The following is a 24,749-nucleotide window of genomic DNA, read 5'->3' on the forward strand; positions in this document are numbered from 1 at the left end:
GCAACTAGAAAAGGCTGCAGTAATCCAGACCGCATTAGAACAGATATAGGAACTTATAGGATAGAAGAAATAAGAATGAAAAATGTGTCTCTTTAAAATAAATACATTTTTGTTTGTTTTTTTCACATTTCTATTGAAATTCTACAGTCCTGACATTCTTGTCTTCATCAATGTGCATTGTGTTTTTATGTTCTCTGCACTTTTAGCTGCTCCACACAGCTGAAGATGTGGCTAAGATGCAGGAAGAGCTTGAGATAATGCGCCCCCTGCTGGAGGAGGCTGCACAAGACACTGTGACAACAATGCAAAAAATTGAGGTATTCTACTTTTTAATAAAAATGTACTTTAAAGTTAAGTTAACCGTTTGATGGAAAGTTGCTATAATAATTATCAGTTTGTAATTATAAAGTGTGTACTGACTTTTAAATAGGCTTATAAGTCTGATCAGTTACACAATATATTTGTAAAACTGGTTTTGCTTTACTTCTAAAATACAACCATATCTTCAGCTACTGCTTAAATTGCAAGAATAAGGCAACAGCATTCCATACTCAACGAGACAGGCTAATGTAGTTGGTTATTTGCTCTCTATAAGCACGTGTGGATAAAATAAATACATTGCATTATTGATCATTGCATCATTTTAAGTTATTTTAGGCACACTTAAGTTTAAGTGTGCTACACTTTAATATTATTAAAAATGACCTTTACATTTTAGTTTTCATCCAGCTATGAATTTCCAGACTTTTCAGATGATTCTGCATATGCTTTACTTGCAACAGCAGTACAACGTTTGGTAAAAGACACAGCCAAACTCAGTTTGTATACAATTTGAGCTGTTCATTTTTCCACTTTCTGTTCAGATGCTCAATCAGATTGGCTACTTGAGGAATAATTTTTATTTTTTTTCCACAAAAGTCTTGTTTTCCTTTAAAGCGTACCTGAAGCGGCAAAAAAAAGAAATAGAAAAGAAGAATACCTTAGTAGGGGGAAGTCCAGAGGCTTCCCCAATCGTCCGGTGGCCCTCCAATTTGCGCAGCATCCCTCTAAGTATATTTAAAGGCTTGTGGAATATGCTTTTGCGACCACACACCTGCGCGTGTACGAGCACAACTGCACATGCACAAGTACTGTCTGCACCTGCCCATTAGCATGAAGCCACTTGTTCATGGCTTTTTCTTCTGTGATTGAGCAGCCTCACACTACTATGCTTGCATGGACCATGCTCACGCAGACGCAGTACGGCTGTGCTCAGACACAGAAGGGAGCGCGGCTGTGAAGCAGCAGAGGATACCGATCAGCAGTGGAAGCCGATCTGGGAAGCCTCTGGAGCATGTAGAAGATTCCCACTATTTAGGTAAGTAAAGAAAAACCTTTTAGTTGTTGCAGGAGATAATATGGAGAACCAATAGAATAACTATTGGCCAGTCATACTGCATTTATATCAAATCCTTTGATTACTATTTGTTCCTTTGAAACCTTCTCCTCCTCTCATCTTTAGGAAGACACTGTAGTGGCGGAAGCCACACGAGCCTCAGTACAGGTGGAGGAGGCCAAAGCCACAGAGAAGGCCAGACGAGCCCAAGAGATTGCTGATGATGCCCAGAAAGACCTGGATGAAGCTCTCCCAGCCTTGGATGCTGCTCTCGCCAGCCTGAAGTCTCTGAACAGGAATGATGTCACAGAGGTAAGTAAACTAAGGAAGAAACTCTGGAACAGAAAAAGCAACCCAGAGGATGAGTAGGTAAGTTGGGTGCAGGGTGAGCTGAATGACTGCTCACCCTGCTGCCACTGAAATTCTGGGCTGCGTTAAATACTATTCACAGGTCACTCTCCTGGAAGGTCTCCAAATAATAGGCATTCACAGGCAGAGCGATCCCTGCTGCACACAGCAGCACGACTGCCCCCCGCCAGTCTTTCAATTTGGCTTGACTATCCAAAATTGCAGCAGGGTGCAGCATTTGAAAAGGAGGCAGAGCTTTTACATGTGTAGAAAATGCCTAGCTCCACTCTCCAACCCTTGTGCTGGTGAGTCCGTGTAACAGGTTCAAAGTAATAGGGAAATCTATTTCATCATGTCGGAAGTCCATGATTTGTTCCAATGTGGTAGGATAATAGGGCAGTTCTAAATTATATGGAAAAAGGAAAGGGCACAAAACATCTCCAACAGGTAGGGTTGCTAGGATTCAAACATTTGGTAAGGCATTTGGAAATCATATATGCGATATACTGTAACTAGTGAGGGGACCACAGTGGCCTCCTCCCAGTTCATCTGCTCCACAGTAGGGGTATAGGGAAGTCACCTGAGGTACATCTTCTCCACATTTTGGGATAAATAGTGGGCTGTAGTAGAGTTGCATACAGGTAACTTATCATTGCGTAGCATCAAGCAAATTAGGGAAATTAGGTGAATGGGGAGATTATACTCATTCATCCTAGGTTGCCATATGTAATCAACCACTATAGCACAGCTGGGAAAGATTGGTCTACACCCTCTTGGACTTGGTTGGAAAGCCACCAAATTTAGTAGAATGTGGCTCACTTTCGTTGCCATAAAGGCAGAAAACATATTTCCAAAATGTCACACTACGATGAAAAAAAAAGCCTCTTCAAGACCAAGGAAGGAAGGCTCGGTTCACGGGCTTCTGGTGGGGTCTCGTTAATTGCTTTTTTTGCAAGCGTGCAGAAAAACATAATGTCTTTCAGTGGCTTTTAGCAGCGCTCATATTTTTTCACCCAGCAGTAATTGACCCTGGAAGCAACCTGAATAAATAGGCATAAGAACAGGGTTTTTGCACACTTGACAGTAAATGGTGGGCAACGGCGCTGCCTATTCACTTGAAATGGCAGTGCTTAAACAACAAGCGCTGCAGCCACTGGTAATACAACCATCCATTTGAACCAGCCCTTAACCCATTACTGGCATATTGGACAGTTAATTACTGAATCGGAGTAAGTGTAACATGCGCATCATTTTATAATTGAGTCGATAAAATCCTTAATGCCATACTACATTCTGAGATGTGTATTTCTAGGAGTTAAGTTCCCCCTTCTTCTCAATTGTATATTTTATTGTGTTTTCATTACTCTGGGGGTCTTTCATACTTCAGTATTGTCCAGAGTAATTTTATAGATTAATACCAACCCGCCTCAAGTCGTAGTTAACTTCTAATTTTGAGCACAAGGACAACAATTATCTGAAAATAACTTCTCTAAAAATTAAACTTTGTTCTCAGGTGAGAGCGATGCAGCGCCCCCCAGTGGGTGTAAAACTTGTTATTGAAGCCGTGTGCATAATGAGGGGGCTCAAGCCAAAGAAAGTGGCTGGAGCAATGCCAGGAACCAAAGTTGATGACTACTGGGAGCCGGGGAGGGGGCTTCTGCAGGACCCAGGCAAGTTCCTGGAGGAACTATTTAAATTTGACAAGGTAAGAACAATGAATGGACTACCACAGGAATCTATAGACTACAGTATAAGAGTGTGAATTCTGTGATGTGAGACTCTTTCTACCACCAGGATAACATTCCTGACACCGTCATAAAAGCCATTCAGCCATACATTGCTAATGAGGAGTTCCAGCCAGCTGCCATTGCACGGGTTTCCAAGGCCTGCACATCCATCTGCCAGTGGGTACGGGCTATGTACAAGTACCACTTTGTAGCACGGGCTGTGGAACCCAAACGAGTAAGTACTTGTGTGATGTAGTCTTTATTCATATTTGTAATGATGGTGTATTTAGACATTGAGTTTTCACTGTAGGTACAGTGACCAGATTGTTCTTGGCTCAACCTGGGACGGGAGGGGGGTGCTAGTGCTCAGCTCCGAACAATGGGCGTGTCTATGACCGTGGAGGGAAAATGGGCATGTCCATGACATGGTGTGGGCGGAGCGAACTGTAATGTAACTCTGAGGCAGTAGGCCAGAGTTTCCCCCCAAAACACAGATAGACAGAGTGATCCTACAGGTAATTAGGCAATGTTCCCTAAACACATAAGAAAGCCTTGTTCCCACAATGATGTGGCAAAATGGGACATTTGCATCATGGATGTCAGTCCATGACATGACTATGTACTCTGTAAAGTGCTGCAAAAGATGCAAGTGCTACATAAAAACATAATAATAATATGGCGGGACATTAGACTTTGACTATGGCCGGGATTAGATTGTGAGCTCCGCCAAGGACATGACTACATTCTCTGTAAAGTGCTGCCTTAGATGCCAGTGCTATATAAATACATAATCATATGGCAGGACATGAGAAGATGACTAGGGTGGGATTAGATTGTGCACAAAATCTGAAGAAGCTGCTGATGCTACAGTATTAGCATACCATTTACTAATCATGAGCCCCTAAAATGCCAAATGCTGCAGCCATAGCCTCAAAGTAGCAAATGCAGTCTCTGTGACCATCAAATAATAACTACAGCAACCTCCGACAAATGAAATGCAGCTACTGTTACCTCCGACACGAAATGCAGCAGAAAACGATTACTCCGACTCCGCAAACAGTAAATGAGGCAAACATTACCTCATACGGCCACAGAGTCCCACGGCTGGGACACCCGGTGGCCAAAAGTGGGACATAACCTGGGACACATTGCAGCCTGGGACAGGGGACCCTGAACCTGGGACGTATCCCAGGTAAAACAGGACGCATGGTCAGGGTACTGTAGGCTTCCTCTGATTATGTAGTCTTTAATAATTTGCATTTTTCGATGGCCTAGCTTGCTTTGGGCTTTGAACACACCTCTCAATGCGAACCCCAACTCTTGCACAGCACACAATAAAAAGTCTTTATTCCACATATAGTTGCTGAAGGCATTTACTTCTCTGTGCTCTGGGTTTGTTTAGGATAAATGTGCACAATTACTTCTCATCAGCAACTGTGAATAGACTACAGTGTAGCTCTGCTGAGGTAGCTCTCCATAAAGTAGTAGACACTGCCAAAGGGAAACCAAATAAAACTCTTTTTTTTTTTAGGATTTCCACAAATTGTGATGACATTTTTTTCCATAAAATGGGGTCTTTCTTCCCTTAAAGTTTATTGAAAAGTCCAGTTCCGGAGCCTCTTTCAGTTACTGCAGTTCTGTCTGTGTTCAGTAGTTTTGAGTGGCACTTTAAGCTGTGTCATACAGGTGAATAAGTCACAGGAACTAGGTGCAACGAGATAGTTGCTAGTCATAGCAACTAGAGATGCAAATAGTTGCTAGCTCTAGCAACCAGCTGCAAGTGTTAGTGACTAGTTGCTTTCACTGGCAGTTCCACTAAGATGAATTAAAGGCTAGTTACAGGTACTAGTCTTTATTCTTCAGTTGCTCGCTTGTATGACTTGCTGCTTGAAGGGTCAAGCATTAGCCCAGGACAGGAAAGTCAGAAAGCTCACATATTGACAGTGTCGGACTGGGAGGTCAAAAAACTGAGGAAATCCACCTGGTGCCCAAGCAGCAGAAACCACATTATCACTCCCAATAGAAACCTTTAGCAAGTCTTTACTGCGAGCAGCAACACTTGATTACTGCTACTTGGCCAGTTAGTGGCTTTCCTCAGCTTTACTACCTCCCAGTCCGACACTGCATGTCGATGCAAAAAGGCTCCAGAAAATGTGTTCACCTCTTGCTGGTGTGAACTGATGCGCTGATTTTCTGTTGAATGTTGGCAGACCTAGAATGGTTGCTTCACAAGATATTCTGGTCTTTTCTGCAGCAAGCACTGAAAGAATCTCAGGAGGACTTAGCAGTGACACAAAAAATTCTGGATGAAGCAAAGGCTCGGCTGAGTGAAGTAGAAGAGGGAATTGCAACCTTACAAGCCAAATACCGAGATTGTGTGTCAAAGAAAGAAGAGCTAGAGCAGAAATGTGAGCAGTGTGAACAGAAGCTGGGCCGTGCCGACAAGGTAATAGACACCAACATTCCAATAGTCTTTTATTTCTCTGTTTCTTTATCACCCACACCTGCTTCCAGTTTTCTTGTCTTAGACAGAGCCATTCAGCCCAAATCTTGTTTGTCAAAGAGGCCTCACCTCAGCAACAAGTACATGATGTTAGCCTAGAGTGCTTAGGCATTACATTTTTCAGCAAAGGATATGCATGAGCCTCCATTTCTCAACTGAGGGTGCATTAATTTCTATTCCTCAGCCAATAATACATGGTCATCCATTCCTTACCCAAGAGTGGTTGGTGCTTCAATCCTCACCCAAGAGTGCATGATGCTTTATCCTTTACCCAAGAGTGCATGGTGCTTCATTCCTCACCCAAGAGTGCATGATGCTTTATCCTTTACCCAAGAGTGCATGGTGCTTCATTCCTCACCCAAGAGTGCATGGTGCTTTATCCTTTACCAAAGAGTGCATGGTGCTCCATTCCTCACCCAAGAGTGCATGGTGCTCCATTACTCATCCAGGAGTGCATGGTGCTTTATCCTTTACCAAAGAGTGCATGGTGCTCCATTCCTCACCCAAGAGTGCATGGTGCTCCATTACTCATCCAGGAGTGCATGGTGCTTTATCCTTTACCCAAGAGTGCATGGTGCTTCATTCCTCATCCAAGAGTGCATGGTGCTTCATTCCTCATCCAAGAGTGCATGGTGCTCCATTACTCATCCAGGAGTGCATGGTGCTTTATCCTTTACCCAAGAGTGCATGGTGCTTCATTCCTCATCCAAGAGTGCATGGTGCTTCATTCCTCATCCAAGAGTGCATGGTGCTTCATTCCTCATCCAAGAGTGCATGGTGCTTCATTCCTCATCCAAGAGTGCATGGTGCTTCATTCCTCATCCAAGAGTGCATAGTGCTTCATTCCTCATCCAAGAGTGCATAGTGCTTCATTCCTCATCCAAGAGTGCATGGTGCTTCATTCCTCATCCAAGAGTGCATGGTGCTCCATTACTCATCCAGGAGTGCATGGTGCTTTATCCTTTACCCAAGAGTGCATGGTGCTTCATTCCTCATCCAAGAGTGCATGGTGCTTCATTCCTCATCCAAGAGTGCATGGTGCTTCATTCCTCATCCAAGAGTGCATGGTGCTTCGTTCCTCATCCAAGAGTGCATGGTGCTTCATTCTTCACCCAAGAGTGGTTGGTGCTTCATTAATCACCAAAGAGTGAATGGTGCTCCATTACTCACCCAAGAGTGCATGGTGCTTTATCATTTACCCAAGAGTGCACGGTGCTTCATTCTTCACCCAAAAGTGGTTGGTGCTTCATTAATCACCAAAGAGTGCATGGTGCTTCATTCCTCATCCAAGAGTGCATTGTGCTTCATTCTTCACCCAAGAGTGGTTGATGCTTCATTAATCACCAAAGAGTGCATGCTGCTTCATTTCTCATCCAAGAGTGCATTGTGCTTCATTCTTCACCCAAGAGTGGTTGATGCTTCATTAATCACCAAAGAGTGCATGCTGCTTCATTCCTTATCCAAGAGTTCAGGGTGCTTCATTCCTGACCAAAGAGTTCATGATGCTTCATTCCTCACCCCAAAGTGCAGGGTGCTAAATTCTTAACCCAAGAGGGAATGGTGCTTTATTCCTCACCCAAAAGTGCAGGGTGCTAAATTCGTAAGCCAAGAGTGAATGGTGCTTCATTCCTCACCTAAGAGTGTAGGGTGCTTCATTTCTCACCAGAGTGCAGGGTGCTTAATTCCTCATCCAATAGTCCAGGGTGCTTAATTCCTCACCACAAAGTGCATGGTGCTTCATTCCTGACCAAAGAGTGAATGGTGCTTCATTCCTCACCAAAGAGTGCAGGGTGCTTCATTCCTCACCAAAGAGTGCAGGGTGCTTCATTCCTCACCAAAGAGTGCAGGGTGCTTCATTCCTCACCAAAGAGTGCAGGGTGCTTCATTCCTCACCAAAGAGTGCAGGGTGCTTCATTCCTCACCAAAGAGTGCAGGGTGCTTCATTCCTCACCAAAGAGTGCAGGGTGCTTCATTCCTCACCAAAGAGTGCAGGGTGCTTCATTCCTCACCAAAGAGTGCAGGGTGCTTAATTCCTCACCAAAGAGTGCAGGGTGCTTCATTCCTCACCAAAGAGTGCAGGGTGCTTCATTCCTCACCAAAGAGTGCAGGGTGCTTCATTCCTCACCAAAGAGTGCAGGGTGCTTCATTCCTCACTGAAGAGTGCATGATGCTTCATTACTCATCCAAGAGTGCATGGTGCTTTATTCCTCACTGAAGATTGCATGATGCTTCATTACTCATCCAAGAGTGCATGGTGCTTCATTCCTCAAACAAACAATATAAACTGTCTCAGGCCTCAACTCATCTCAGCTCTCAGGGTGCTGCTGCTTGTTGCCCTGTTTGTTATTCCTTATAGTCTTCATTGTCACCTGTGCTGTAGCTGATTACTGGACTCGCTGATGAGAGGCAACGTTGGCAAGAAACCGTTCTCAGCCTGGAGAATCTTCTAGTCAACATCACTGGAGATCTGCTGCTTTGTGCTGGCTTTTTAGCATACCTGGGTCCCTTCACAGTAAGTCTGTTGGGATTTGGTTGTGTTTAGAGTGCTTACATATGGCTGCTGCTTGTGTAGCTGTCATTGGATGTGTCTCTCTTGTCATTCCTCAGGGCCAGTATCGCACAGCATTGTTTGAGCAGTGGACGAAGAAACTAAAGGAACTGAATGTTCCTTGCACACAGGAACCATCTCTGATAGGGACACTTGGAGAACCTGTTAAGATCCGTTCCTGGCAAGTAAGTTATTGTGGAGTTATCAGCCATATGTTGATAAACTGTTACTATGAGGGTTAACTAAAATGCAGCAGTCACGTGTCACTGGCTAGAATATTGTAATTAATTAAACACAGAAATAAGAATAGAATGTGTTTTTTAAATTAATATTCCTCAGTAAGTGGAAAAAAATCATAAACCCTAAGGAACCCCTTCCCATAATGTGCTTATAATACATAGTACCTGACATGAGTAGATCAGTGGGAGAAGTACTCGCTAGTGGCTTGATCTAGACACTTAGGCATTTGCACAGGGATCTGGAATTTGAAGGGGGGGGGGGGGGGGGTGGCATGGCAAAATGAAATCAGATTGTATTTCCTGTAGTACTCTAAAGAGAAGATGAAAAATTATCTCCTAGGTAAAAACTTAGGTGAAAAAGTCATTTGCATATGGGCCAAGGACGCACCAGGTTTACTACATTTTTTCCCTCTAAAACCTAGGTGCATCTTATAGTCTGGAGCATCTTATATGCCGAAAAACACGGTAATTGCATATGGACCATTGGTCATCATTCAGTTAATGTTTTCTTTTCTTTTTTTTACCTAAAAACATAATTTTTCATCTTCTCTTTAAAGAGTAACTGTCAGGCTGCAGAAGCTAATTTAAACCTCTATTCTCCTGTGTTAAACAGTTTAGACGGAAGCCAAAAAGGCAATAGTGAAGATAAAAATCTCTCTTTCATTTGATGTGTGCTTATCAGCAAAGCTGTTAGACCCAAGCTCTTAAGAGGACGCAAGCCGCAAACCATACTGCAAAGCATTCTGGGGCCCTCCCCTCAGCTGCTAATGAGAAGTTACAGGGTCAAGTAACAATAGCATGTAACTCAGTCCAGCGCACAGCACTGATAAATCTCCCGACAGAGTACACTGCAGGAGTCCGCTATTGTTCCTAGCCACATGGCTCATTAATATTCACTGCAAACTAGTGTTATTCAGTACGAGCTTTTCTGTGATCAGGAAGCAGGGAGGACATGACCGCACATTTGGCTTCATAGGAGACAGACAAACATGGAACCTGCCATGAGCTGTCAGGAGCATCATTCTCTGCATATACTATATAAAAATTCTGTGAAATCCAAAGTTGGACAGTGAAATGCATATGTAATGTAAGTACAGCCTATATTTAGCTACTGATATATGTGTTTATTTTCTCTGAGACCTTATACCTAACAGCTCCTCTTTAAAGGACTACTGTAGCGGGGGGTCAGGGGAAAATGAGTTTAACTTACCCGGGGCTTCTAATGGTTCCCTGCAGACATCCTGTGCCTGCGCAGTCACTCACCGATGCTCTGGCCCCGCCTCTGGTTCACTTCTGGAATTTCAGACTTTAAAGTCTGAACACCACTGTGCCTGCGTTGCCGTGTCCTCGCTCCCGCTGATGTCACCAGGAGCCTACTGCCCAGGCACAGACCATACTGGGGCTGCACAATACACACCTGGCGACATCAGCGGGAGTGAGGACACGGCAACACAGGCGCAGTGGTTTTCAGACTTTAAAGTCTGAAATTCTAGAAGTGAACTGGAGGCGGGGCTGGAACATCAGTGAGTGGCTGCGCGGGCACAGGATGTCTGCGGGGGATGATTAGAAGCCCCGGGTAACTTCAACTCATTTTCCCCTGACCCCCCTACAGTATTCCTTTAACCACTTGCCGACCGCACGCTTATACCGTGCATCAGCAAAGTGGCAGCTGCAGGACCAGCGACGCAGTACTGCGTCGCCAGCTGCAGGCTGATTAATCAGGAAGCAGCCGCTCGCGTGAGCGGCTGCTTCCTGTCAATTCACGGCGGGGGGCTCCGTGAATAGCCTGCGGGCCGCCGATGGCGGCTCGCAGGCTAAATGTAAACACAAGCGGAAATAATCCGCTTTGTTTACATTGTACGGCGCTGCTGCGCAGCAGCGCCGTAAGGCAGATCGGCGATCCCCGGCCAATCAGCGGCCGGGGATCGCCGCCATGTGACAGGGGACGTCCTGTCACTGGCTGCACAGGACGGATAGCGTCCTGTGCAGCCCGGATCTCTGGGGAAGGGAGGTAGGAGAGGGAGGGGGAGAATGTCGCCGCAGAGGGGGGCTTTGAGGTGCCCCTCCCCCCCCCCCGCAACATGCCTGCACGCAGACGCGATCAGACCCCCCCTGCACATCATCCCCATAGGGGGGAAAAAAGGGGGCGATCTGATCGCTCTGCGTGCACCCTGATCTGTGCTGGGGGCTGCAGAGCCCACCCAGCACAGATTCCAACAAACAGCGCTGGTCCTTAAGGGGGGGGTAAAGGGTGGGTCCTCAAGTGGTTAAAACAACTTTTCAGAGCTTTGCAATTGAAAAAAGCACTGAAAAGCAGTTGAAAAAGTACAGGTACTCTCAAAATTATTTCAAGTATTTTCTTGCTTGCTGGTGGCTTAAAAAGCGTGTTATTGCAAAGGTGTACAAATATCACCTAGGAGAAAACTCAGGTGAAAAAGTAAATTGAATAGGGGCAATGTTCTATGAATACAGTATCAGGGTGTCTGGAGCTTAGTGATTTTACTACTAAAGGTGAAAGCTCACTTAAACCATACCTCCCAACATTTTAAAAAAAGAAAGAGGGACACTTTAGGACATGTGACACACCTCTAGCCACCCCCCAACCACCCCCCTCGTCATGCATGCATATCACAAAGAATTCAGGATCAAAAGATGTAGTTTTATTATTCAAAGCACACTGGGCAGGAAGCTGGGATTACCGTGTGCAAGGGGCCTTAAACAATACCAGTTGCCTGGCAGTCCTGCTGATCTTTCTGGTCAGTAGTGTTTGAATCACACCAGAAACCAGAATGCAGCTAATTTTGTCAGATTTTTGTCAGAAACCTCTGATCTGCATGATGGTTCAGTGCTTATCGCTAAAAATATTAGAAACAGAGCATTAGCAGGATAGCCAGGCAATGTACATTGTTTAATAGGAAATAAATATGTCAGCCTCCCCTTGGAATCCCTTTAACCGCTATTCCGATGGCGTGTGTGAATGGGGAAGTACGTTATTTCAGCTTGCCATAGTAAACATTGGTTTGGGCTGATCTGTGGCTTTCCTGATCAGTGTTTAACCTCCTGAGCGGTATGGACGAGCTCAGCTCGTCCATCACCGCCGGAGGCTGCCGCTCAGGCCCTGCTGGGCCGATTTTCTTCAAATAAAAAGCAGCACACGCAGCCGGCACTTTGCCAGCCGTGTGTGCTGCCTGATCACCGCCGCTCTGCGGCGATCCGCCGCGAGCAGCGGCGAAAGAGGGTCCCCCCAGCCGCCTGAGCCCTGCGCAGCCGGAACAAATAGTTCCGGCCAGCACTAAGGGCTGGATCGGAGGCGGCTGACGTCAGGACGTCGGCTGACGTCCATGACGTCACTCCGCTCGTCGCCATGGCGACGAGGAAAGCCAAACAAGGAAGGCTGCTCATTGCGGCCTTCCTTGTTTATTCTGGGCGCCGGAGGCGATCGTAAGAACGCCTCCGGAGCGCCCTCTAGTGGGCTTTCATGCAGCCAACTTTCAGTTGGCTGCATGAAATCGTTTTTTTTTTATTAAAAAAAAAACCCTCCCGCAGCCTCCCTGGCGATCTCAATAGAACGCCGGGGAGGTTAATTGAGAGGAATAGTTTATGAAAGGACATACAGTACAGGTACCTTGGCTCTCCTGTCCAGTCTTCTGTTTTTGATTGAGTTCCTGTCCCATTGTGTCAGTGATTCATACAAACACACAGTACAAAGTGTTTGCAATTGATTCTTATTTAGTGGAACGTCCAATTGCATTTTAACTGTTCAGATGTTGAGTTGTTATCAGTTGTTTTTTCCAATGCTCTGCAGCAGACCTAATTCATCTGCATTCTATACTTTATCTGGGGAACTAAGCCCATCAGTTATATGATGCTATAGATTAATGTTTGTCAGCATTCTATTCTCATACACCCCGTTGTGAAAACTGTGCTCACCATGTACCACTTGGTATAGGTAAGATTAGGTTTGATGCACAAACCTATAGTAATATTTCTATGCACAGGCAGCCCATGGCAGTATTACTGGTACGCAGAGCCGGGACAAGGTCCTCCAGCACCCAAGGCTGAGACACCAAAGTGCTCCCCTCATCCCTCCCACCCCAGCTGTCACACACTGATTGCTATTAGACTAAGAGGCGCCACAAGGCCCACAACCTCCCCAACACCTTAATCTCTAGTTATCTGCCATGTATCCCCGTTTCTTATTTGTCTCTGCTTCAACCACAACAGCGTATGATAGCTGAGTGAGTTGTGCGCCCCCTCCTACACTGCGCCCTGAGGCTGGAGCCTCTCTCGCCTCTGCCTCGGCCCGGCCCTGCTGGTACGAATGCCAGCAAGGTACCCCGCATTGTGCAGTTAGCACAATCCAAGGTACATGGTTAACACAAGAGTTGTTATGGTTCTGTGCATTGAAGTAAACCCAGGGCATCTCAATAGCACATTTAAAATGCATGCCTCATTATTTTAAAAAAAACTTCAATTTTACCTATCCTTTTTACATTTAAAAGTTTAGCAGAGGCCCTTATTACCCTACTTCTGAGGCCTGCCCGACTGCAGAAATTTGAGGCAGATAAGCACTGATGTAATTAATTTATTGCACACATTAGCGTACAGCAAATAAAAGTTTTTATCAGCAGGGGGGTGGGGGGAGAGATAGGACATATAGGAGATATAGAAGCCACAGATGCTATCTTCACACCTTCCCCTGGATAAATAATGGGCAGCTAGAAGGGGCAGGGGAACATGGCAACTTCTATAGCTATTAGAAACCAGGACAAACTGGAGAAAAAAAATGGCGCTTGGTTCCCTTTAAGCAAGTATCATAAATCGCATTACCAATGCAATGCTCACATTATCCATCTACCGTGGGTTGCGTTAATTGTGCAGCATGCTGTACTCTGCTGGCTTCAGGCTATGGGACACAGAAGACAAATGCTTCAGTTGAAATTCCACTTTAATTCCACTTTAAGTTCTATTAATTTCTGTTGTGTTTCCCAAAATTACTTCCAAAAATATTCAGAAACGAAGGCTTGGAATGGGAGTACTTGGACCTCCATCTTGTCTGATGGTCCTTGACTTCCCCTGATTCTCTGGACTGTAAGGGTGAATAGATTCATGTACTTCATGTCACACTAAACACCGTCTATCTCAGATTGCAGGTCTTCCCAATGACACGCTGTCCGTGGAGAATGGTGTCATTGTGCAGTATTCTCAGCGCTGGTCTCATTTCATCGATCCTCAAGGACAGGCCAATCGCTGGATCAAAAACCTGGTAAGCTCATGTCACATTCAGAGCCATCTTAGTTGACTACAGAAACTCAAATGTTAGCAATGGTCTCAGTGGACAGCAGAGACTCAGATGACAGCAGCGGACTCAGTGGAGAGCAGTGGTCTCAGTTGAGAGCAGAGACTCAGCTGACAGCAGTTGTCTCAGTGGATAGCAGCGGTCTCAGTTGAAAACAGAGATAAAGTTGACAGCAGTGGTCTCAATTGACAGCAGCAATCTCAGTTGACAGCAGCGGTCTCAGTTGAGAGCAGAAACTTAGTGGACAACAGGGGTCTCAGTTGACATCAGCGGTGTCAGTTGACAGCAGAGACTCAGTGGCAGGGCCGGTTCTCTCATGAAGCAAGGTGAAAGATTTGCGTCAGAGATTACAGGGGCAGCATGTTTGTAGTGTGTTTACACCAACAGCATGCAGTCAGAGTAGGAGAAGTGACAGGAGAGCGAGCGAGGTGAAGAGGTCATCATTGGGGAAAAGCAGCTTGTTGTGCTGTGTGAGGAGTCTCAGTGAGGTGGGGGAGGCAGGAGATCAGCAGTGTCTTATTTGACTTGCACAGCAGAAGGGAGGAGGTGGCACTGCTGTCCTGACTGAGGAGGAATGGAGTGGCTGAGGGTAAGCAGTTTGTTTGTCACAGCCAGCAAGTGTGCTATTGTGTGGAGCTGCAGCATGTCATGTGAGAATATTAGCCATTTCAGCCGCACGGATGTGAGCTTCACGTCCGCAGCTGCAGCAGCTAGAGCCCCAGGGATGCGCCAGTCACATCCCTGCAGTTTGGGGGGTCTGCAGGCGATCATGCGGGCCAATTCCCGCGATTGCGCTGCTGCTGCTAGCAGGGACGATTGGCTGCAGGGGACAAAAGTCCTCTGTGCCAATCCAAGCATGTCCGCCGAGAATAAACACAGTGTTTATTCTTTACATACATCTCCCGCCGCTGATTTCTGTTGGTTTCCGCCGCCCGATCGTTAATTTTATGAACTAGAACAATGTTCCCATTCATAATCTCTGTGCCGGCAATGTGATTGGATATATCACTTCCCTGGTTACAATGTAGTGATACATTGTATCCCAATTAGCGTAAATTGTACGCTAATGGGATTTTTGCTCAGCAGGGACATCTTGTGGCCAAATAGTAAAACACACCTACTGATTTTGGGGAATAAAAATATATTATTATCTATGTCAACAGGGCATATAATTAATAATGGGCTAAAAATTAGTGATGGATGTAAAACTGAAAAAATGCACCTTTATTTCCAAATAAAATATTGTCACCATACATTACACTAGGGGTATAATTTTAACGTTGCAATAACCGGGACAAATGGCCAAATAAAATGTATGGATTTTAATTATGGTAGCATGAATTATTTTAAAAAACTGTAATGTAATTATTTTCTTGTTATTCCCATTATAATGCATTTAGAATAAAGTAATTCTTAGCATAATTTACCACCCTAAGAAAGCCTAATTGGTGGCGGAAAAAACAAGGTATAGATCATTTCACTGTGATAGGTAGTGATAAAGTTATTGGGGAATTAAAGGGAGAAGCGCTGACAGGTGAAAATTTCTCTCCATAAGGTGAAAAATACCCGCGGACTGAAATGGTTAAATGAAGCAGAGTGAATTGTTGGGTGCTGTGCTATCATTCCCGATCCTCACAAGTTTGCCTCAGGCAGCAAAAAGCCTAGAACTGGCCCTGCCCTGTGGACAGCAGCGATCTCAGTTGACAGCAGAGAACGTGCAGTATTGCTAGAAGAGTCATGATTTTTGATATGACAAGTTCCCTCTGACATTCGTTGACTTCATCTATCATAGGAGAAAGATAATGGCTTGGATGTGGTAAAGCTTAGTGACCGCGACCTTCTACGCAGCCTGGAAAATGCGATTCGCTTTGGGAAGCCATTCATGCTGGAGAATGTTGGGGAAGAACTGGATCCCGCCCTGGAACCTGTATTACTCAAACAGGTCACAAACATGCTTTGTAGCTTCTCTTGGTTACTTGGTAGCTACTAGTGACATCATCCATGTCTTCTGTCCTTGGTCTCCACTAATTTCCGTGTCTCTTGCTTTGCCACAGACATACAAGCAGCAGGGAAGCACCGTCCTGCGACTGGGTGACACCGTCATTCCTTATCATGATGACTTCAGGATGTACATCACCACCAAACTGCCAAATCCACATTATCCCCCTGAGATCTGCACCAAAGTCACCCTCATCAACTTCACTCTATCTCCCAGGTAAAGGAATATTATCAGGACACTCCAAATTCTTCTTTCTAATTAATTCGCCCTTATTTGTTTAGTTGACTCCAACTCATCATGACCATAGGTACTTTTGCATGTTGGATGTGTCTGTTAATCACTGCTTCTTTTAGCTGTTGCATAGGCATGTTCATGTGCTATCTGTTCATCGTAGCCTCTGCCATCCTCTTCTTTTGCTCTCAATTTTTCCAAGCATCAAGGATTTCTCTAAAGAATCCGGCCTTCTTATTATGTGACCAAATATTTAAGTTTTAATCTTAGTATCAACCCTTCTAGTGAACATTCTGGCTTTATTTCTTTAAGTATTGACTGGTAGAATCTCCTGGCAGTCCAGGGATTCCAGGAATTCTCCTTCTCTACACCCCCATTTCAAAAGCATCAATTTTCTATGCATGACCTTATTTACAATCCAACTTTCACAGCCATATGTTACTACTGGGAAGACCATAGCTAATTCACCACTGTAAAGTCATTTGGTTGATAAAAATATGGCCTCTTTACGATGGTTTTCTTTAAAAAAAAGTTTTCTAGAGATCAATTGCTTCCTACTTCTGTCCGGTCCTAATTATCAACTACTTGATGCCCCCACAGTGGTTTGGAAGATCAACTTTTGGGACAAGTTGTGGCAGAAGAGCGACCGGACTTGGAGGAAGCAAAGAATCAGCTGATCTTATCCAATGCTAAAATGCGGCAAGAGCTGAAGGAGATTGAAGACCAGATCCTGATGCGTCTCAGCTCCTCTCAGGGGAATCCTGTGGATGATGTGGACCTCATCAAAGTCCTGGAGGCCTCCAAGGTGAAGGCGGGCGAGATTAAGGTAAGTAAAGGATCCAGACTTAACCTTCTATTGCGGCAGTTGCTGGTGATGGAAAATCACTTCCAAGGTGTAATATTACCCAACTTCTCACCTCTCTAGGCGAAGGTGCAAGTGGCCGAGCAGACAGAGAGAGACATTGACAGCACTCGGTGCCAGTATGTCCCCGTGGCCGTCCGGACGCAGATATTATTCTTTTGTGTCTCAGATCTGTCCAACGTGGATCCAATGTACCAATACTCACTGGAGTGGTTCCTTAGCATCTTTACTGCTTCTATTGCCAACTCAGAGAGAGCAGGTACAACGCACTTGAAAACAAACAAATAATCACCCATGCCTATGGCAACACTTCCAGTCTGTTTTAGCCCATTGCCTTTCCCAAAAGTCTGCACATAGCTTGCGAGCCAATTACTGGCATGTTTCACATAAAATATGGCATTCCTTGAAATGAGCTTGTTGCTGGAAGTTTCATATTTGGTCATATACCTATGAAAAGTGCTACATATCAGGTGCTACATATCAGGTTGTTAGATAGGTAGAATTGGGTATAGGACAAACATATACCCAGTCCTATGAGAACATTAAGGGCAGACCATTTTTTGTATTTCTTTTAAAGCTCTGAAGTTATCTGATGCTTCATAAATCACTCTAAATCACCTAATCAGGAGTTTTGAACCAGCCATTTTCTGTAACACATACTATCAAAGCTTGACCTTCTCAGAACATTCCATCTGTGCTCTACCTTTCTGCACCCTAAACATTGTGATTAAAGTGATCCATATAGCAATCCCACCTGCAGAACGCGCCATGACATTTTTCAGCTTGGCTGCCTCAAATTTGATGTCCATATTTTTAAAACTGATCTTTTATCTAGAGCCTTATCTGACACAAAAAAGTCCATTGGGTACTGTGCTTACTAACCAACCAAACAGGTCCAGGCCGAGGCAGAGGCCGGGTAGGCTCCAGTCTTTGGGCGCAGATCTCCAAGGGTGCAGGGAGGGGGATGACTTCTATCTTCCATTCCTCTCCTCGGGCCCCTCTTCTGTCACTGTGCCCCTCTCCATCTGCAGAGTTACAGCACAGCAGGTGAGGATTACAATAGACACTCAGCTCCTCCAGGCCCTGGGCACCAGCTGATAGAGGTCTGGGTCTAGTTTGTCTTCTCTGCAGCAGCGGTTATGCTCCAAGTCTCAATGTGAGAATCGAAGACTAGAGAATAAGTGACTCTAAAGTGAAGATAGATGGAACCTGGACTTCTAATGGCTAGAGCCCGGAGCCTGGAGGAGGCGAGCGTCTATTGTAATCCCTGCCTGCTGCACCATAACTCTGCAAATTGGGTGGGAGCATGGGAGGGGGGGGCTTTTTGGAGTGGGGGCACACTTTGGAGTATCTGCCTCTGGTGTTCTTGTTCTGGTCCTGCAACAAATAGTATACTTAGATCTGTAAATAAATTGTGGTCTGGAGATGAGTCTGAAGGACATACTTTAATGCCACCCTGTGATTGGCTATTACAGAAACAGTGGAGAAACGTATCAAGAATATCAACACGTATTTCACCTTCAGCCTGTATAGCAACGTGTGCCGCAGCCTCTTCGAGAAGCACAAGCTGATGTTCTCCTTCCTGCTGTGTGTGAGAATCCTCATGGACCAGGGGCTCATTCACATGGTGAGACGCTGACAGCAAACACCAGGATTCCTTCACCTGATATACGTTGCCTCATACATAATTTACCTGTACTATATATAATGCAAACTAGGAAATATAATTACTTCTATTACTTCTCAAGAGCTGCACTGATGATGTCATGTCCCACAGGATGAGTGGCGTTTCCTACTGTCGGGGGGCACAGCGCCTACTCTGGCCGAGAACCCATGCCCGGATTGGCTGCCAGAGCGAGCGTGGAGGGATATTCAGGCCCTGAGTACACTTCATAACTTCAGCACCATCAAAGAACAAATCATCCAATACAAAGAGGATTATCATAATATCTGTGACAGCCCCGAACCGCATCGGTAAGGCTAAAACTGATCCCATGTCCCACGTAGGACATTTTCTGCTTCAGACATTTTTTTATTGGCTCTCTTGGCATTCACACAGTAAAGAGTGGTTAAATAAACTAATCCTAACCCAGCCACACCTAATGCTAAAGTTCCGAGACAGCACTGAGCATTCCAACCAGTAGTGAAAGGAAACACGAGATGAAAATAAGACTTTTTTTTAGATATCTCACAGTTTTATTTTATATTTAAATCTATTTTTTAAGATTGTTTTATTGGTTCTGCTCATTGACACATTCATTGAAGTATGTCTTAGCTAAAATCTATGAACTATTGACCCTTTATCTTTTACCTGTTCTCATAAGCCATTTTCTGCTAGGTAGGAAAAGTGTTTTATGGTTGTAATTTCTTATCAGTGAGGGTTATGCTATAGTCCAACTAGGTTCCGACCCGGACAAAAAACCGACCCTTGCATTCCTAAAGTTTACACATGTCTAATATCTTGAAGGAGGAGTATGTAAGCCACAGGCACACACATCCAATTTTGATTGGGCAAGTTTACCTCTTCCACGTAGTACGAGTGCCAACAGGTTTTGAATTCATTGAACAGATTGTGAAGTAAGCTCTCATACTACATAGAAGTGGTAACATTTGTCCATGTAGTATGAGGGTTTACTTACACAATCTACTCATAGTATTCAATACCTGTTGACCCTCATACTACATGGATATGGTAAGATTGGTCAGTGATTTACCTATCATATTGAAAGTGGGTAACAGGCTTAAAGTGAACCCGAGGCAAGAGTGATATGGAGGCTGCCATATTTGTTTTCTTTTAAACAAAACCAGTTGCCTGGCCACCCTGCAGATCTATTTGGCTGCAGTAGTGTCTGAATAACACCAGAACCAAGCATGCAGCTAATTTTGTCAGATCTGACAATATTGTCAGAAAAACCTGATCTGCTGCATGAAAAAAAAAACGAAAATTACGAATTAGTTGCTCCTGCTTTTATGCTGCCTGAGGAAGCGGGCTGTGGACCCGTGAAAAGCGTTGCAAACTGTATGTGTTTTTGGAGTATGAATAAATTGTTTAATTTTTTTTTTAACAATTGCAATTTGTCTTCTTTGGGGTGGTAGACATCTAAGACCCCCCATTTTATGGTTTTATTATATGATATTTTTATCCTTTTGGCGCCTCTGTACCTATCTTGAATATACTCTGATCTGCTGCATGCTTGTTCAGGGTCTATGGCTAAAGGTATTAGAGGCAAAGGACAGCCAGGCAACTGGTATTGCTTAAAAAGGAAATAAATATGGCAGCCTCCATATAACTCTCACCTTGGGTGCACTTTAAAATACTTCCGTCCTCCTTTGAGTTCAAGGTTGGTGCTCTGCCGTATGTGATTTTTCTTCACATAAGCCAGAATGTCATCCCTGAACCCACACGAGAGACGCATCTAATTCATATCCATTTATTTTGAATTACCGTTTATGACAGAGGAGTAGTATGGATGGGGAGAGGGACATTACAGTGTATAATAACTAGATGACCGTAGTGCAGTCTTGCTGACACAAATTTTAACTGTATTAAAAAAAAATTCCTATGTAAAATACAGTGGATTTGTCACCTGAGCGTTTGTTAGGTTCTGCGTTATGTTCTGCTTTCAGAGAGAAACTCCCGGGGAAATGGGAGGAGTCTCTAGATGCCTTTCAGAAGATGCTGATCCTGCGCTGTCTACGAGGAGACAAAGTGACCAACGCTATGCAGGACTACGTGTGTCACCAACTGGGAGAGAGGTTCATAGAGCCACAGGTACTGGAGTGCATAAGATTGCCACAATTGTCATTCAGAGATTGATAATAAGTTGGTCATGGCAGTCCATATGCATAATCTTTGTGTCCTAATCTTCATGTTTATCCTCTTCTTCCGTGAATAGACAGCTGATCTGGGTGCTGTGTTCCGCGACTCCTCTCCTGTCACTCCACTCATCTTTATCCTTTCTCCTGGTACGGACCCAGCTGCTGATCTCTACAAATTTGCAGAAGAAATGAGATTCTCCAAGAAGCTGAGCGCCATCTCTCTTGGCCAAGGGCAGGTAGGTGCAGCTTACCACTACCCAGTTACATTATACCTTGGTTGACTGCTGTATCTCACTGTGGTCTTCAGAAAACGAAATCTTCCTGTGTCTTGTTATAGTTATTTTTTGCTACTAGAATAATCAGCTCTCTTTGATTGTGTTCATTCCCGTAGGGTCCTCGGGCAGAGGCTATGATGCGTAATGCCATGGAACGAGGGAAGTGGGTGTTCTTTCAGAACTGCCATCTTGCACCCAGCTGGATGCCCTCCCTGGAGAGGTTAATAGAGGGTATAGACTCTGACAAGGTAGGTTTCATCTCTCTCCCTGTAGACCAGAGATGACAAACTCAAATATAAAGTGAGCCTAAATTGAACACTGGGACCAAGTCACGGGCCAACCTTGGTGTCTAATGGCCCTTTCCCTCCCTTATATAGTTTTGTGGTGTCTAATGGCCCCCCTCCCTCCCTTATACAGTTTCCTAGTTTCTAGTGTCCCTCCTCCCTCCCCTATACAGTTCCCTGGTGTCTAGTGGCCTTTCTCCCTCCCCAACACAGTTTGCTGGTGTCTAATGCCTCCTCCTTCCCCTATACAATACACTGGTTTTCAGTGGCCCCGTCCCTCCCCTGTTCAGTTCCCTGGTGTTTAGTGGTTCTCCCTCCCTCCCCTATTCAGTTCCCTAATTTCTAGTGGGGTCCCTCCTCACCTTCCCTATACAGTCCCCTGGTGTCTAATTACCCCTCTCCCTTCCCTATAGAGTTCCCCGGTGTCTAGTACTCCCCCCCCCCCTCCCAATATATGGCTTCCCTGGTGATACAGGGCTTTATTTACCTCCAGTATAGCTTCCCTGGTGGTCTAGAGTGTGCCAAACATATTGCAATGTATGGAAACCACTCGCAAGCCAAATGTGATTTCTCTGTGTGCCACATTTGCCCCATGGGTCAGAGGTTAACATGTATGCTGTAGACCAGTGTTTCTCAACATTTTATTGGTATGTACCCCTTTTAAAACCCTGTACTCACCAAGTACCCCTTAGCATAGTAAACATTATCACAAGTACCCCTTGACAAATATATATTTAAAGCTAGTACATGATAATTGGTTCTAAACTATTTCCAAGCCTTTACTATTGCTTTTAAATAGCTAAAACACTAATTTGGTGTTGTTTAAATAGGATTTATCATTTTCTACAACTCTAAATTTGTTATTCTTGGTTAAGTATATAAAGCCCGAGTACCCCCTGGAACCATCAGAAGTACCCCCTGGGGTACGCGTACCACACGTTGAGAATCTAGGCTGTAGACTCATCAGTGACATCACAACCTATTTTGCTTCTTAGGTTCATCGGGATTTCCGCCTCTGGCTAACCAGTATGCCCAGTAACCAGTTCCCAGTGTCCATATTGCAGAACGGCTCTAAGTTGACCATCGAGCCGCCACGTGGTGTGAAGGCCAATCTACTGCGCACTTACATGAGCCTGAATGATGCCGAGCTGAATGACTGCAGGAAGGTAAGTGCCAGTATTTCTAAAGTGTTGCTTCTCATGTTGTGCTGTGTTTTCTCCAGACAAGAAATTGTGTCTACAAATCATAGAAAGGATTTTCAGGACTTGTAAGGCATTGATTACGAGCTCCACAGAAGTGAGTAAAAAAAAAGCATTTGGGTGGTTTGTTCAGGCCGCTGAAGGACATGTACAGTAGTCAAGTGCATCAAGGCATGGGAACATGTTGCTGTTTTTTTAAAAAAAAAAAGCAGGATGATTGTGTACAGATGTGGGGAGGCAACATTGTATGCAGCTTGGAGAACAATGGAGGAAAGACACAAATCCTTCAAGTCACAGATTTGTGGTGTTTCTTAAAGTGTGAGAAAACTCCATATTAACTGAATTAACTGAAAATCCTTAGTTATCTTACCTACCCTGTTGTTTTTTTAGTATTCACTGTCAGATTAAGGAGAAATGTAATATGAAAAAGGAAAATAATGTTTCTGCTGGTTTCCATCTTTACTGTTTCGCTGTGATGACAAAAGTAACATCACTTCTGCCCTTTTCTTTCTTTTTTTTCTTTTTTTTGCAACCCATCTCAGTATTAATTTTCCTTCCCTACTGCCACAGCTTACCGTCCCTTCCACAGCAAACATCCTCTACACAGTAGGCTTACATCACTGTGTAAACTCCTTATAAAGGGGGATTCAATTACCTCATGGTCATAGTGTCCTTATCTTATCCAAAATGGGACTCTTTTTGTGCTATTTGCATGATGAGATAAGCTTGTTACTATGTTAACCCGACGATCGCCGCATACAAAGTGTATAATACACTTTGTAATGTTAACCCGACGATCGCCGCATACAAAGTGTATAATACACTTTGTAATGTTTACAAAGTGTATTATACAGGCTGCCTCTTGCCCTGGTGGTCCCAATGTCCGAGGGACTACCAGGGCAGGCTGCAGCCATCCTATGTCGCACCCAAGCACACTGATTTCTCCCCCCCCCCTGCCCCAGATCGCCCACAGCACCCCTCAGACCCCCCCCCCCCCCTGCCCACCCCCCAGACCCCTGTTTGCACCCAATCACCCCCCTAATCACCCATCAATTACTCCCTGTCAACGCTATTTTTTTTTTTATCCCCCCCTGCCCCCTCCTGATCACCCCCCCACCCCTCAGATTCTCCCTAGACCCCTCTATCTATGCCTCTATCCCCCCTGATCACCTGTCAATCACCCATCAATCACCCCCTGTCACTGCCACCCATCAATCAGCCCCTAACCTGCCCCTTGCGGGCAATCTGATCACCCACCCACACCAATAGATCGCCCGCAGATCCGACATCAGATCACCACCCAAGCGCAGTGTTTACATCTATTCTCTCCTCTAAACACCCACTAATTACCCATCAATCACCCATCAATCACCCCCTATCACCACCTGTCACTGTTACCCATCAGATCAGACCCTAATCTGCCCCTTGCGGGCACCCAATCACCCGCCTACACGCTCAGATTGCCCTCAGACCCCCCCTTATCAATTCGCCAGGGCATTATTTACATCTGTCCTTCCCTGTAATAACCCACTGATCACCTGTCAATCACCCATCAATCACCCCCTGTCACTGCCACCCATCAATCACCCCCTGTCACTGCCACCCATCAATCAGCCCCTAACCTGCCCCTTGCGGGCAATCTAATCACCCACCCACACCAATAGATCGCCCACAGATCCGACATCAGATCACCTCCCAAGTGCAGTGTTTACATCTATTGTCTCCTCTAAACACCCACTAATTACCCATCAATCACCCCCTGTCACTGCTACCCATCAGATTAGACCCCTATCTGCCCCTAGGGCACTCAATCACCCGCCCTTACCCTCAGAACGCCCTCAGACAGATCTCTCTGTAAATGGACAATTGTGTGTAAAAAAAATCAAAAGATTGTCATTTACAGAGATATTTCTCCCACCCAGCATGGGTATGTGTAAAAATACACCCCAAAACACATTACACTACTTCTCCCGAGTACGGCGATACCACGTGTGGCACTTTTTTGCACCATAACTGCGCTAAGGAGCCCAAAGTCCAATGA

General features: G+C 44.9%; 1 protein-coding gene across 1 annotated transcript in view; it reads left to right on the forward strand.

Moving 5' to 3' along the window:
- Window positions 1-24,749, forward strand: part of DNAH1 (dynein axonemal heavy chain 1) — a 117,633-nt gene that overhangs the window by 83,717 nt on the left and 9,167 nt on the right. Inside the window, exons 54-71 of the mRNA XM_068253183.1 lie at window positions 207-317; window positions 1,502-1,687; window positions 3,237-3,428; window positions 3,518-3,685; window positions 5,705-5,896; window positions 8,334-8,465; window positions 8,561-8,686; window positions 13,887-14,006; window positions 15,832-15,981; window positions 16,094-16,254; window positions 16,870-17,095; window positions 17,195-17,390; window positions 18,607-18,758; window positions 18,909-19,105; window positions 20,759-20,903; window positions 21,028-21,186; window positions 21,342-21,473; window positions 22,505-22,675. Coding sequence (XP_068109284.1) covers window positions 207-317; window positions 1,502-1,687; window positions 3,237-3,428; window positions 3,518-3,685; window positions 5,705-5,896; window positions 8,334-8,465; window positions 8,561-8,686; window positions 13,887-14,006; window positions 15,832-15,981; window positions 16,094-16,254; window positions 16,870-17,095; window positions 17,195-17,390; window positions 18,607-18,758; window positions 18,909-19,105; window positions 20,759-20,903; window positions 21,028-21,186; window positions 21,342-21,473; window positions 22,505-22,675 — 2,916 coding nt within the window. The remainder of the gene's footprint in view (window positions 1-206; window positions 318-1,501; window positions 1,688-3,236; window positions 3,429-3,517; window positions 3,686-5,704; window positions 5,897-8,333; window positions 8,466-8,560; window positions 8,687-13,886; window positions 14,007-15,831; window positions 15,982-16,093; window positions 16,255-16,869; window positions 17,096-17,194; window positions 17,391-18,606; window positions 18,759-18,908; window positions 19,106-20,758; window positions 20,904-21,027; window positions 21,187-21,341; window positions 21,474-22,504; window positions 22,676-24,749) is intronic.

This window comes from Hyperolius riggenbachi, chromosome 9, assembly GCF_040937935.1.
Source record: "Hyperolius riggenbachi isolate aHypRig1 chromosome 9, aHypRig1.pri, whole genome shotgun sequence".
Classification (NCBI taxonomy): Eukaryota; Metazoa; Chordata; class Amphibia; order Anura; family Hyperoliidae; genus Hyperolius; species Hyperolius riggenbachi.